The 15,014-nt window shown below is 36.1% G+C and overlaps 1 protein-coding gene across 2 annotated transcripts; it reads right to left on the minus strand.

The window, feature by feature from the left end:
- Positions 1 to 312: 312 nt before the first annotated feature.
- LOC140777249 (NF-X1-type zinc finger protein NFXL2) lies at positions 313 to 14,781 on the minus strand. 2 transcript variants are annotated; one of them, XM_073121235.1, is made up of 13 exons: positions 13,510 to 14,781; positions 11,623 to 11,738; positions 11,493 to 11,537; positions 10,425 to 10,491; positions 8,301 to 8,393; positions 5,797 to 5,882; positions 5,531 to 5,693; positions 5,257 to 5,445; positions 4,879 to 5,069; positions 3,616 to 3,697; positions 2,482 to 2,688; positions 841 to 927; positions 313 to 761 (listed from the first exon to the last, which is right to left on the minus strand). In XM_073121235.1, exons 1-13 carry the CDS (start codon positions 14,710 to 14,712, stop codon positions 603 to 605), a joined length of 2,688 nt encoding a protein of 895 aa, XP_072977336.1. In that variant the 5' UTR covers positions 14,713 to 14,781; the 3' UTR covers positions 313 to 602. The 2 variants fall into 2 exon arrangements, with proteins under 2 accessions (XP_072977336.1, XP_072977335.1); XM_073121234.1 differs by having other exon boundaries at positions 11,493 to 11,548; positions 11,625 to 11,738; positions 13,510 to 14,777.
- Between the last annotated feature and the right edge of the window lie 233 nt (positions 14,782 to 15,014).

The raw sequence follows: 15,014 nt of genomic DNA on the forward strand, positions 1-15,014 counted from the left end.
ATGGGTTTCCTAAATTCCTATCATGCTGCCTGTAATAATCCTCAATTGCTAATCAACTCCTATATGAAGAGGTTACTAACAGACCCAGATAACCTAGCTGGTTAATGCTTCAATTTCGTGTCAAAATGTACGAGATTATTGGTGCTCCTGAGTACGTGAATCTTGATCGCTGCCCAATTCAGATTCTAGTTGTTGGATTGAAGTGTTCTGCTGAAGTACCTATAATCTTATTTTTGCTCATAAAAGGTGGCTCTTTATATATCATTTAGTATGTTTTACAACACATTTAGTTTATTACGAACAAAGCACTCCTTGCAGCATATTAGTCTATATTTCATATAAATTATTTGATATATATATTCATAGCTAGATAGCATGAATTCGCATACAAACTATGCGAACTGTAGCTCCTTTTAACACAAATTTCCACGTCTATCATTCAGGAGCTGATAACAGTTACTAACATAGAATTACTATATTCTCAACCTCTGGAAAAGATGAGCAGACTTCAAAAGAGATTGTCTAATATACTTGTCATCCTTTCCCTGTCTGACTTCTTGGGTGGCTTCTGAAAGAGAATATTCTTTAAGGTCCTTAAGCATTCAAAACCTTGGAGATCTTTTTCTCATCCTCTTGTCTTCAATTTCATCCATCCAATCAGAGAGCCGGAGAATGCCTTTATATCCTAGGTAAATGACGGCAACAACTGCTATAAGTAGCAATATCAACAAGAGGAATCTCAGCATGGTTCTCTTTATATCCTGTGAAAGCATATAGCTTATATAAGTTGCACGATTCAACGCAATATTTTGGGACGATTGAGAAATTTATGGTACTAACCTGGAACTTTGAAAGCTGCCTAGTTTCTTGCAGCTGTGCGCGTCTCTTTCTGCGCTTCGGCGCATTTGCAACATCCACTACAGGTTTCTGTATGAAAAAAAAGACGTCCACAACAAATAGTCAGACATCATAAAATAGTGCATGCAAAATTGTGGACAGTAGAAATTACTTAGGTGAATGAAAAGAACTACTATCTGCTTCTTTTTCTGAGACAAACAGATTTGGAGCGATAGTAGATATCATTCTAAATCAAGTGGACTCTTGAGACAATAAGTTCTATTAGTATTATAGGAAACAGTTAAATTCAGAAATGTCATAAACAGCATAAATAGAAGTGCCAATGCAATTGTCTAAGCACACAAGTAATCCAAAGAATCTATGACAGCAACCGGGTACTATATTATACATCACAAAATGTTCAGGCTTTCATGGACAGACTGAATTTAGGAGATTGACTACATATAACTTCAATATGGATTACAAGTTTCTCCACTCCCCTCCTTCCAATAAAGAGCTTCCAACAGAATAAAAGCACTCAAGATCATCTCGTGTTCGGCTAAATTTAGGGCTCAACTTAATGGTAAAAGAGCTAGCTTGACTACAGCTTAACTCGACCCAACTAAACTTGAGAAGCTCGAAGTTTATGTAATGTAAAATATCATATATCTTTATGTAATATCCATAATATAATACTCACTTAAAAGACATTTTTAAAGACTCAATCCATCTAATTATTGTCCACTTTAATCATTTCCTTAGCCCATGTTCACTTCAGAAATAACTTTTTTCTTATTCCAAAATATAACTCCTTATTTCAAAATAACAGTTGAACATTATAATATTACCATTCTAGAATATAAATACTATTTATCAAAATTATATATTATACCACACTAACTCAATTACTAATTTACCCTTGATATGTATCTCATCAATCTACTTCATATCAAATCAAAAGGTATTCATAATAATTTCATAAATAACAACATAATTTTTTCTCATCTTGTTCTTTACTTTATATCATATCAAAGATAATTATTACACCCATATTTCAGAATACAAGTGAACACAACCGAACACAAGAATAATTATTTTTAAAATTAAGACCTCATTTTAAGAATAACAAAGAGGTATATTTATTCTAAAATTAACCTTATTCCTAAAATAAATGATACCTTAAAGTTTTAGACTCATATTCAAGCACAAAGAATACATCTGTTGCAACCCAAATGGATCTAGAAGTCTCTCTCTCTTCTCATGAACACATGATCGCAGCATGCCCCCATCCACAATTTACAACATTGTTTCAAAGTATTATGCTAATGTGACCTCTAAACTATATGAAAATACATCATCCAAGCAAACAAATTGAGCAATAAATTCTTTTCTGTTTTCATTCCAAATATTTAGGTTATGCTATATTGGTCTTTTCCTCCCATAAAACAGAGCGAATTATAGAAAAAAAAAACCTCTTTACACAAACGGTATGCCTATTGCCTGCTAGCATGCTTATTTAGGTTATGATAGTTAAGCAAACATAATGATGGACAGTTTAAAAAATGATACTACATAATTCATGCAAAATGGAAGAGGAAGGAAATCATTAAGATAAATTTTTCAGATAAAAAACCTCAATATCACCTTAATTTCATTAGATTTACGAAGAAGTAACTCTGAGTCAACAATCTTGACTTTTCTTGTGCAATCTACACCACAGGGAAGTAGACCAACTCCAAACTGGCTTTTAAGTATATCCTTTGGATCGAGACCAGCATCACGATATGCTTTGAGGACATCTTGACATAACCAATCTTTTCTCAAGGTATTACATGCACATCGGACAACGACCTTGCAAAACACCAACAAAATGACAAAATAAATAAAGAACATGATAAAGCACTTTGAAGGGTTGGTCTAATTAATAAAGTTTCAACATTAAATATTCATTCACTCATACAATCACAGATCCAATCCAACAAGGAACATTTGCCCGGTGGACAAAAAGTAATGCACTGGAATTTTTCTTGTGCCAGTGGCAACTGACAGAACCATAATTTCTCTAGTTCCCATGCGCTAAAAGTACTTGTGCAAAATACTGTTCTTTCCAATAATGAAAGCAAAGAAAGAAGCCAACAAAGAGAAGTGACATGTATGGTAAATTGGTAACATTCGTCAACCCGTAGGAAAAAAAGGAGCAAGGGAATGAATCTGACAGGCAAAATCTCAGTAAACCAGTGGAATAATTTCTAAGACAAATTGAATATCTATGTTGCTTAACAGCCTACAATATGAAATCAACTGGTTCACTGCGCCGACACTCACTGACCAATAACGAACAGTAGTTCCGTTGTTATTTAAATAGTTAGATATATCTGTGCCAAGTACTGCTAACTGCCAATAGTATTGTAAGTATGAAGAGTGCAAGAAGGCTATCACTATACCCTTCTTAGTTCTTACTACCTAAAATAGAACAAAAGATCTTCCTTTGATGTTTTTGTCTCCATATGTGGACTAAGCAGTTGAATTTTCAAAGCTGGGCATGCTTTAGCTACTTTTACTTCCTAAACACCACAACTAATAGGTCGCTTGTCCCAACTATTTAAAGTCCATGCAGTTACTTCGTTATAAATTACATCAAATAATATGACTTTAACTTGTGTATGAATAAAGGAAGATCAACAACAATAGCCAGTATTTGATAAGAAAGATTGGTAGGAAGAAACGAATACTATACTAACTTTTGACATGTTATAAAATAGAAAGTGCAAAATCAACCTTTTTCCTGCATCGATCAATTAATGGGCATTGACCAGGATGACATATTTCAGAGCACAGATGTGGGCAGTTCGGCAATTTTCTGCACAAAAGAATTTCAGGTCTGAGAATATAAAAATCAAATAAATTATTCTCAGAAAATCAAATAAATGTAAGACGTAAACAGACTCCAATCTGATAGATACATAACTAGAATAAGAGAAATCTTCTTGCCACATTAAGATGGATTTTGGAAAAACTGAAAAAGTAGCAACATAAAGTAAATGAGCTACGAAGAATAGAGAATCCCATAATCTAGTTGTGTTTGTATCATATGCTGAATTTAATATGATACTCACGGATACAAAATGCATAGGATAACTCACACATACATATTGAGAACTTTGCACATCCATTTAAAAAATAGATACAAGTCGAATGCTTACCGGCTAATTCTTGTACACTTTTGAAAGTCCAATGATAAACCAAATTCCATTTGTGATACATGTTGACCGACAATTTTTTAAGAGTCAGTTTTATCAAGTTAGAGCTATGCCTATACATATACTATCACATGTTACAACAATTTCTTAATTAATAAAATAAAGTATACACAAGTATGTGATTTTTTTTTCATGCATAAGCATTTCATATATTATTATATAGAATACCAAGTATCCTTTGCTTTTGTTACTTAGTGCGATCAACTGAAGTTCTTTAATTTTTTTTGAAAGATAAGTGTGAAGTTTCACAGAAGCAACTGAGATAAAGCATTAAGGTATCTATTACATGAAACTGGCATCATATATATCTACATTTGCATGTGTCCAAGAGAGGCTTACCAGTGGAACATCTTTAGGCTTCTATTGAAAAGATACAATCAGCTTGGAAGAGGAAAATAAAACAATTTTCTGCCTGTACAACCCTAAAAACTTTTCTCTATTTGCATGAATACCCTTAAATATCATAATTATGTGTATATTCCTCAAAATCCTTGGTGTCTACATTAATTCCGTTTACGTTAATCTTTCAATAATCAGGAGTTAAAAGTTGAACTATTTAACAGGAAACAGATTGAAATTATCTTCATTTAGAGTATACATGCAACAAAAAAAGTTAAGGATATTTTTGCTTTCTTATTTTTAACAGTTCATTCATCAATTCTACCTTTTAGGATTTCCACACAAGAAACAAAAGTTGAGTATCCATGCAAAAACCAGCAAAGAGAAATTACAAACAGGAAATCAAAACAAAGGAGTCATGGAGTATAGTATTACACATTACCTATGGCATGGACCACCACACGACCGTACTTTCTGTTGCTCCTCATTGCTTAAGCTGTTGTAATATATACACTCAAAAGCATGGACCAGGGAACCACAATGACAAGATCTTTTGATAAGAACTTTGCATGGGGGACAATTATCCAAATGACATGGTAGAGGACAGGGATGTGAGCAGGAAGGCACCCTAACCTGAAAGCAGTTGAACACAGATTCTGCAACTGAATATGTTTGCACATTAAAAGTGATCCCTATGAGACAGCTAGAACACTATATCATGAAAAATTATTTTCTAAATGAGAAGTATCTCAAAGAAAGAGAACATGGGAGAAAGCATGAAATGATTATAAAATTTTTCATAACAGAAAAAGAATGTAACCTTTTCACAAGGAAGGCAGCATTCTTCGCAGGATTCTGAAGGTGGACTTCGAGAATCATGCCTTCCATGCTGATCTAACAATTGGCTCTTCAAAACATGACATGGTTTTGTGCAGTAATGATTGCCACAGGAAAGAAGGTTTCCACACAAGTTCTGACAGGGAAACTGTCTCATATTGGAGCAGAGCATCTAAAATAAACAGCAAATCATGTCATAAAATCCAATATCAGTCTGGTGAAGGGTGGTAGGGGATAAGCTTATGAACAAGTTCTACCTGACGTTCTTCACCAATATGTTGGCCAAAGCAAACAACTAAAACAACTTCTTGGCAAGGTGGACATGGCGATCCAGGTGAACACTCAATAGACCTTCCTATTTTCTTTTTCTTTGGTTTCAATGTGAATTCCGGTTTAGGAGGAGGCACAGGACCATGGCACCTGCATGAATGAATGAACAAATTAAGAGGGATAATCAAAGCACAGAAAAGATTCACTTTGCCAACAGCATTCAAGTATTAAATTCCAAATTCAATATCTGGACCTTTCTTTACACTTATGACCACAAGAAAGTTCCTCCCCACAGATCATCCGACAAAGGGGGCAAGCTCCATAGTGGCATTTGTGAGGCTGGAAGAAGATAACGAAAAAATTAAGCATCATAAGATAAAAATTATCATTTTTATTGAAAATGTAAGTGAAGCCATGCATTCAAATAACTAGAAAAAGGTAATCTCGATAACGAGTAGAAATACAAGAACAAAAAAGGAAAAATATATGAAAGTTGTCCCTAAACTGGTGCAGAAATGTCTTGGATGATAATATTAATACTAAGCCAACATGGAAAAAATATAAGTGCTAACCATGGCAACACCAAATTTATCTATATATTTTCATATACTCTGTGCACTTATAAATTATAAGCATGTAGATGTGATAAACTCGAACCAAGCAAATCCAAGATGTCACAAAAATCATTTCTGCAGGACCTACGAGGGCAAGAATTAAGTAAAATGTTATCACCATAAAACTGCCAAAATATTCTGATCGCATTATTATTATTATTGCTAAGTTGTCTTTTGAAGAGATTTTTACATAATTGCCGCTGAAAACTTTCAAAATGTCATAATTGCCACTATATTTTTTTAAATATCATTATTGTTACTGAAATCATTGAGCTCTTCCAATAATGTCATTACATCAATTAAATCTAAATAATCATTGCTAAAGCTGACTTAAATAAAAAAAGACTAGTTTGTCTTTGCATAAGTTACTTAAAATAACTCAAAAGCTATCTAATATAACCAGTATCATTGTATAAGAACAGAAAAAACAACTATTTTTTACAAGAAAAAATTAGTGATAAATATTATATTTTATGCTGTAAACATAAATAAGAAGGGTATTCTAGCCTTTTACATGTATTTGCTAACTTTAACAACCATCAATTAGGAATATTCAATAAATATTCCATCAAAAACTAACCGTAGTGTAAAATTATATATAAACCCTTTTTAAAATGGCAATAATTGTCATCCCCTTTTTAAAATATTTTGAAGAACATACTGCAAATATGAAATTTTATTAGTTTTCAATGGTAATTTTGTATAAACCCTTTTTAAAATGGTTATAATTATCATCCAAATATATTCTGGTTACAGGATTTATTATTCAGCAGGATCAATTATCTGGAGCATCACTTACTGCAGGATGACACCCCAATGCTCAGGGTAAAGTTGAGAGTAACATGGTAATATCAAGTTCCTGCCTTCCTATTACCTCCCATTTTAGTACAGACGACAGTCCTGATAACTGAAAGATTAATATATTACTGAAATTAAGGAGGACAGCAGGGGCGGTGATGGGGGAACGTTCTTCAGACTCAGCAGGAAAAAATGCACAAAACAGGGATATTAGATGACTTATCCATAAAGAGAAAACCAAAAAGGAACTATTCCATTAAAGAAATTATATGACCTGACTTAGAGGAGTCTAGTTAGTTAGATCGAGTCCTTTTATTTTATTTCCTGTATTATTATTTTTTGCATTTAGTTGAATTGAGTCATGAGGCATTTGATTGGGTCGAGTAATGTTAAATTCTGCAGTATGTAATTGGGCTCCTTAGTCATGGGCCTAACTGACTTAGGTCTAGGGTAGCCATCAAATAGTGTGATGAATATCCACATTGGGAATATTAGGACAATTACCCTAGTTTAGCTCTCACTAGTTAGCACTCTTACCCTCTTTCTCACCTACCCCTCCTCCTTCATCCTAGCCGCCGCCGTTGGCCACCACCAAGGCGCTCGCTCCTCGTTAGTCGCCCTTCCTCCTTGTTAGTTCAAGCCCCCTCTCCCACTCGAGGACCGGACCTTATCTCCCTCTTCTTCCTCCTCCTTTTTCCTTTAAACCTACTTTCTACTGCCTCCACCCATAGAATCCCCAAAGAACTCTAGAGATCACCTTGAGTTGGTTTGCCATTTTTGACCAGCGTCCGCTGTTTGATCAATATCTACTCATCCAATTCTCACGATCATGAGTTCATTGAAAAGCTCTTCGAGAGCAACAACATACCAAAATTTCAGGTCCATCCAACAGCTAGATTGTTCAGAATTGACCTCTAAAATTCTGCCCAAAATCTATTCCAGCCCCAAGCCAATTCCACTATTGCCAAGCCTCTTCCACCTTCCTCATCAAGTCCGGATCGCAACAAAAAACCAATTGTCGAACTATCATGTCTACATGCTATATACACCAAGCTATGAGCTACAAGTATTGATGGCGCTACTCTTGGAAAAGCCACAAAAAACAGCAGTATCCACACAAAATCCTAAAGAGATAGTAAGATAAGCTAAATCTTGCAAAGAAATGTATAACACATGTTTCAGGCTCCCATGGTGCTTTAAGTTTAAGGATTACAGAGTTTTAGGGGCTGATTCTATTGAATCTTGAGTTTCAGACATGTGATCCTTCCAACAGAATCATAAAAGTAAGTTTTAGGGGCAATGAATTGTATGAATGTGAAAGGAAGCATAAAAGACAGCATTTTACCCGAGATTCAGACTTGTGTATGCAAAGACGAGCTATACTGCATGACTTGGAACATTTTGGTGGCTTTTGATTCTTTTCAGTGCCACAGGGAACCTGCCATCAGAAAACAATAGCGATATGAAAGTAGTGATGTGGCAGAACAATATATCTCAGATAAAGAAAAGACCCAGAGAGTAAGCCCAATTCAAATCATAGTAATTTGGAAGTAATATGTTTCAAGAGAAAGTAATAACTAAAAAAACAAAGCAAATTATGAAGCCTCCAATCAAGAAGTGACAGATCATCACATGAACCACCATATACAGTCTAGGCTAACAATTATTTTAGAAAATTAAACTAAGCATAAAAATTTCTATTGCATGAGATAGATGTGGTCCATTAAAAAGATAAGTGTTGTGTTCATTCACAATATGTCTCACCAACTTACTGATATAACTGGACAAAGAATTGAAAATTTCTTTCAATACTTATGGCCTTCTTCAAGGAAAAAGAGTGGAAACATCAAAATCTAGTTACAATTAATAGAGTACCTGTATGTGGAGAATGCAAGGGTCTTTCATAAGGTCCTATATAATGTTGCCAATTATTAGGATGTTCAATGTGGCAAGCTTAAAAATTGCCACACATAGATTAAGACATCAACTACTTTCACATGTATTACACTCTTACACCTACCTACCAAAATCCATCACTTCCATTTATATGTATAACATTATTGCACCTATGTGCATATAATACCCTAGTCATTGAGAATACTACGGAGCAATGTTTTGAAAGACAATTGCAGTCCGTGAACGATCACCCCACCGCATAGCACCTAGGTGATGCGAGTGCCAAGGCATTCTAGCATTTATATATATATATATATATATATTAAAATTATATATGATATATATTATATATTATATATTATATACTATTAAAAATTAATAATAATATCTCTAACAGTATATATTCACAAACAATAATTACAATTTTACAAACAATAATCAGCAAAATAGCAAGCAATATTAACAAACATTAATCCATAAATACTAATCACATACTTGAAGAAAACAAGTGGTAATTCACAAATAGTGATCTCTCTCATGCTCACTTAGATAGCAATTAGCAAATATATGTGCAAAAGAAATGAATACACCAATAAATAAATTTCTGTTGATTAAAATAGAAAATTAAAAATAATACTAAAACCACCAAAAAGCCGCCCCGCTTTGACTTCTTTGTTTGCAGGGCAACCAATGTGCCACCCGCCTAGGCGGCCGCCCTGACCGACTTTCAAAACAGTGCTATGGAGGATTGTAAAAGATCCATAGCAGTACTCTTCACATATTTCTACAGTAAACATGTCATTCTACATCATTATTTCATTATAAAATTAAAATCATCATGAATTCAACAACAAAATCTGAACTGCACGAAAATGATACAAAAGTTGGTGGTAGTACACAAATTCGTATCCCCCCACCCTTGCTTTTGCAACATGCGCTTGAGTAAGAAACTAGTATTATAAAAAGAGAATATTCTATGAGAAGAAGTGGGCAACAAAATATAAAGCATGGATTTAAATGTCAGGCAGCATGGCCAGGCATGACACACAACATGTTAGCTGAGTCACCTGCCGTGTGTTAAGACACCACCATTGTGACAGCCTAACAGGCTGCTAGCACACCCCATGCTAGCAACACTTATACCTTGATGTTATTTGCATCTTGTATTCCTCAAAAATGGAATCCTTTCTATTTACACCTCACAAATTTATGGACTATGTTAATCTCCAAAAATATCCAGCGTCGCCTAAGCATCATGTTTATAGACTTTACGGCTACTGTAGAAAAGGGCATCCAGTACATGAGGCTCCCAATAACATGAGATATGGGGAAGGAAGATGCATATAGCATTTTACCTTCATTTCTAAAGAGGTAGTTTCTAAGACTTATCATGACCTCTTAGATGTAAAGGAAAAGACCTACCATCACACCAAGTGATACCCTCAAATTAAAAACAATTTAAGCAGAGAGGAAAGAATTTTCAACTATGCAAAATAGAATACACAATCTATAGCTCAGATTGCCAAAAGAAAAGACATCTAGTCAGCAGATATAAGAGTCTCCCAAATAGCACCTCAAAGTGTGTATGCCCACAACAGCATGAAATGGATACCATCAAGGGGCAAGGGGAACAAGCACCTCTGAAACATACATACAGACTAAAATTAGTAACAAAGTTCTTGAAATTAATATAATCATAAGACAATGAAAATAAACTCCTAATCAATACATGGGTTCAGCGTCCAAACAAATATAGAATTCAAGGAAGCTTGCAGATAACATGCTGAAATCATAATGATTACCTACAACAGCATTGACACCTCATAACTTCCTAGCAGATAGAATGAATCATCTTAATTCTTAAGTGGTTGTATTTTTATATTACTGAACATATCATGTCATATTTGGACTAGTGTACTAGATTGTTACCCCCATAACATAACCATGTCAAATTCAGATTCAGAAGTAAACAAAGTAGGAAGAAAGTTTACTAGTTCGAGTAAACAAAGTAGGAAGAAAGTTAGGACTTCAATGAGAACTAGTAGAGTGAGGGGGGCGGGGGAAGGGGGGGGGGTCTAATTCTTGACAGCATCGATCACATCAATGAGATTTACACTCATCTGCAGATCCGGGAATCTTTTGATATACCTCTACCTTTTCCCACTCTGATGCATCCAAAAACATAGTAATGGTGTAGCAACAATACTGCAGAGCAGTTCCATCCATAGCAATATGTTGCATAATCCACACCCACCCCTTCAGAAAATATATCATATTTCAAATGTGGTATTCACTTTTCACCATTTATGAGTATAACAAGTAATGCAGATAGATCAGTGACTAACATGTACTACTAGATTACTTATGTAAGGCAGCATGATCATCAGTCTTCAACCATTTGGACAGTCTACAACTACTTCTTAAGAATCAATTAACTTATATTATTGGTGGTCTACTATTATTTGTTGCCATTTTCAACCTACTACTCGATGATTACAAAGCAAGATGTTTGTTCCAAATTTCAATAAGCATATAAATAAAAATAGCACGGATCATCTCATATTTTTGCTACCACATTTCTTTGCAACAAATCCTATAAATACAGTGTGGGGAATATCACATCATCAATAGAATTAAATACCTATGGCATGGTGAAGGACACTTATGATTGTTGCATCGAAGCTTCCTGTCACAAATCTAAATATTTGAAGATTAGCATTCCATCATATGTTTAATGAGAACAGCAGCACCAAGAAGCAATTGAGACATACACCTCCGGACAGGGTGGGCAATCCCCATCACAGCATCGGCGTTTACAAGCATGCCGACCACAATCTCGTACTCGTTGACATTTTCTTTCACAGGCCAAATCTTGATAGCAAGGAACCTAATAAAAAATGATTCAACTCTGAATGTACAGCTAATATAAACATGGTCATTCGAAGTCTTATACTTAATAAATAAATGATTTAATATCAAGCTTAATAAGTTCACTATCCTATTCAAAGTTATAGTGACTTATATCCATGAAACCTTTCAAAATTGGCTTAGTGATTGATGTTTGGAGTATATCACCATTAATGTCAGATTGTCCTACTTTCTAACATGCAATTAAAAATGTTAATAAATACTGAAATCACAATATTTAGCAAGCAATATATTGTCAAAGTGAAACATATATATATATGCAGATAGGTCGAGATGACTCCATGGATTGGTTTGACTAAAAATTAGCAACCAGATACCGGCCTAAGTATGCCCTCTAGATATCAGTGTCAAGTTCCTCGTCAAGTCATATTCAGGCAAAAGATGGCCTCTCAAACAAGAAGGTCATTTGGCAAGGAAAAAAGCTACATTATTTTTCACCCTATAAGCACATGCAAACAAAGAGTAATACAAAGTTGAATACACAACTGTTGTATAGTTGTATGTTAAACAGGAGAGACAGTAAATATGTGATTAATGTTGTTTTTCACCTCCTGCATGATGAATCATTTGTTGTTTAATCACCTCTCTCCTCCTCTTTCTTAGGAGAAAGTGAAAGAACCTCCATAGATTAAAATGATCCAATAGCTCAAGCTACAAACTTGGTATTGTTTTATGTAGTTCCTATTCAGCTACAATTAGATGGTCTGCTGATCGGATATGGACTTTCATGATTTATCTCTCCTAACTACAAGATCTAAAGCTGACAGTAGTAAAGATGACATCCATATGTTTCCCAGTTATCAAAAATAAATGTGAAGAGTGGACTCAATAGAGTTAAGACAAGGCTTAGAAAGAATGTATACCAAGAGGAACATACTTATAACCTTATATAATAAATCTAGCATAGAGAATATATCATCCTGGGATTTGAAAATGCAGGTTATAAAATTGAAATGTAGGTTGTTGTATGTGATTTACAGGTTTAAAACATTTTACACAAAAAAATCAAGTATTTGAAACCTAACATTATGAATCAACATGAAATTTTCTATAGAGAACTTCTATATGATTATAATGCTTATATATGCCAACTGAACCAGTTGACTAAAGAACATGCAATTTGGCTACACAAATAGCTTGAAGTGCAAATTGGCATGTCATGACACTTGTTTAATGCTAGGCAAGGACACACTGCTACGGCATATCATGCTCATGCTGTACTACTTAGGTGTACATGAGTTGCATACTTGCATGAAACCATCTGATGCTAGACTTTGCCAAGAGGCTCAAGACCAATTTTTTTAAAAGCCTGTATTGCAGCCAGCTAATCACTGAATGGGACATCTATTGGACCTGGCCATTAATGATCTATTAGTAAATATCATTTAAAGTAAATTTAGATTGAATATTTATTTGTAATATACTAATAAGTATATAAAAATAGCTATATGATCATAGAAACTGGAGAGTCATCTTCACCAAAATTCTACCCATGAATAGAATTACTTCACCATGATATAATTACCTAGTAACCAGCAAATGTTTCTAACTTCTAACTAGCAATTGATATCTTTGATAATCCTGATAAAAAGGATATCCTACTTACATATGTATTCATTGTGATCATTTGGATTCATTTGGTCGATTTTAGAGCATTGGTTTTGAAAGTAAGCATGCTAATTCACACAGAATACAATTGCAATTACTCAAGAGCTTTATTCAAGGCTTGCCTCCTTCCTCAGTCCTCCGCACCGGCAAGATTTGATAATGACAGTCCTACAAGTCTCTGCACATGGCCCACGGTGGCACCTCTCCGGGCACTGATGCCTCCCGCAAGTCAGCAACTTCTCGCAGGTAGATCCACAATTTGGTACTTCCGCATCACAACCAACCCCTTTATACTCCTTCTTCCCACACGGGCACGTCCTCCTCCCCTGCAGCGGGCAATCCCCGCACGGCCCTGAATGGCAACCGCGTTCGCACTTATGCTTCCCGCACGCAAGCACCCCCTCACAATCCCCCTCGCACTGAAACCCCCGTTCTGCGCACACTCTCTCCTCTTCCTCCCTCCCGCACGCACACCTGTGCTTCCCCTTCACGCTGCAGGGCGGACAATCACTGTCGTGGCAAATCTCTGGACACCGGTGGGCCCCACAAGGTAAAAGCTTTCTGCATACCCTGCCGCAGGAGAAGCGGCTGTGGGCACATCGGCGGAGGTCCTCGAGCTTCCCACAGAAGCACCGGGAGGAGACCAGTTTGGGGCAAGGAGGGCATGGGCCGGGATGGCAGAGGAGGAGGCAAGAATGGCCACAATTGCCTGATAGGGAGCGCCCACAGACTTCGCCGCAGGAGTGGGGAAGGATCCAGGGGTCAGGAACGGGGTCCTCGACCTTGCCGCAGAAGCAAAGATACGATCTTGGGATTAGGGATTTGGAGTAGGAGAGGCGGCATTTGGGGCAGGGCCAGTCGGTGGGCGGAAAGGAGGAGTTGGGTTTTTGGAGGGATTGGGTGGACCAGAGGTGGATGCAAGGGAGGTGGAAGATGGCGTGGCAGGAAGAGGAGCAGGACCAGATCGGATCGGAATGGCGGATCGGGTCGAGGCAGATGAGGCAGGAGGTGGAGCGGCGGGAGGAAGAGGAGAGGAAGGATCGGATCTTGGATAGGTCCGGCGAGTTGCGGTGGTTGCCCCCGGATATCTCGAGGTAGGCGGAGAGGATCGAGTCCTCGAGGGCGGATCGCCGACCAGAGGGATTTTCGCTGCAGAAATCGTCGCCGGAGCTGGTGGTGGTGGCATCTGATTCGGAGGAGATGAGACCCGAGGCGGTAGGATTAGGATTTCGAGGATGATGTTGGGCTGTTGTGGTGGTGGTGGTCAGCATTGGTGGCAGGTGACGGGGTTGGACGTTCTCTGGCGATCGTTGTGCCGACTGCATTGGTGGTTTGGCTAATTTTATAGCAGAGGAATATTTTTACACAAACGCCCCTCATCGTTTATGGATTTAGATTCAGCCCCTTTGAAGGTAAATTAAATATGTATTTATACAAAAAAATTATTTTATTTTAATATTTTTAAAAAGCTTGGGATCATATGAAACTATTAATTTTTTTTATCAAAATTAATAGACTGCACTAAATAACCAAAATACATAAAATTTTAAATATGATTTACTTAAAAAGAACGAAATATTTATATAAAAGAGAAAAAATAATTTTATCTATAAAAATAAAAATAGAG

Source organism: Typha angustifolia, chromosome 15 (assembly GCF_048772165.1).
Source record: "Typha angustifolia cultivar Huaian chromosome 15, ASM4877216v1, whole genome shotgun sequence".
Taxonomy (NCBI): domain Eukaryota; kingdom Viridiplantae; phylum Streptophyta; class Magnoliopsida; order Poales; family Typhaceae; genus Typha; species Typha angustifolia.

Bases quoted from the DNA above. Each gene is read 5' to 3' on its own strand.
- LOC140777249 (XM_073121234.1), bottom strand. From the start codon at position 14,712: ATGCAGTCGGCACAACGATCGCCAGAGAACGTCCAACCCCGTCACCTG. The intron at 5,694-5,796 runs GTCCAGATATTG...TCATTCATGCAG, and splicing joins GGTCATAAGTGTAAAGAAAG to GTGCCATGGTCCTGTGCCTC. The intron at 5,070-5,256 runs GTTACATTCTTT...AACTGCTTTCAG, and splicing joins GCTGCCTTCCTTGTGAAAAG to GTTAGGGTGCCTTCCTGCTC.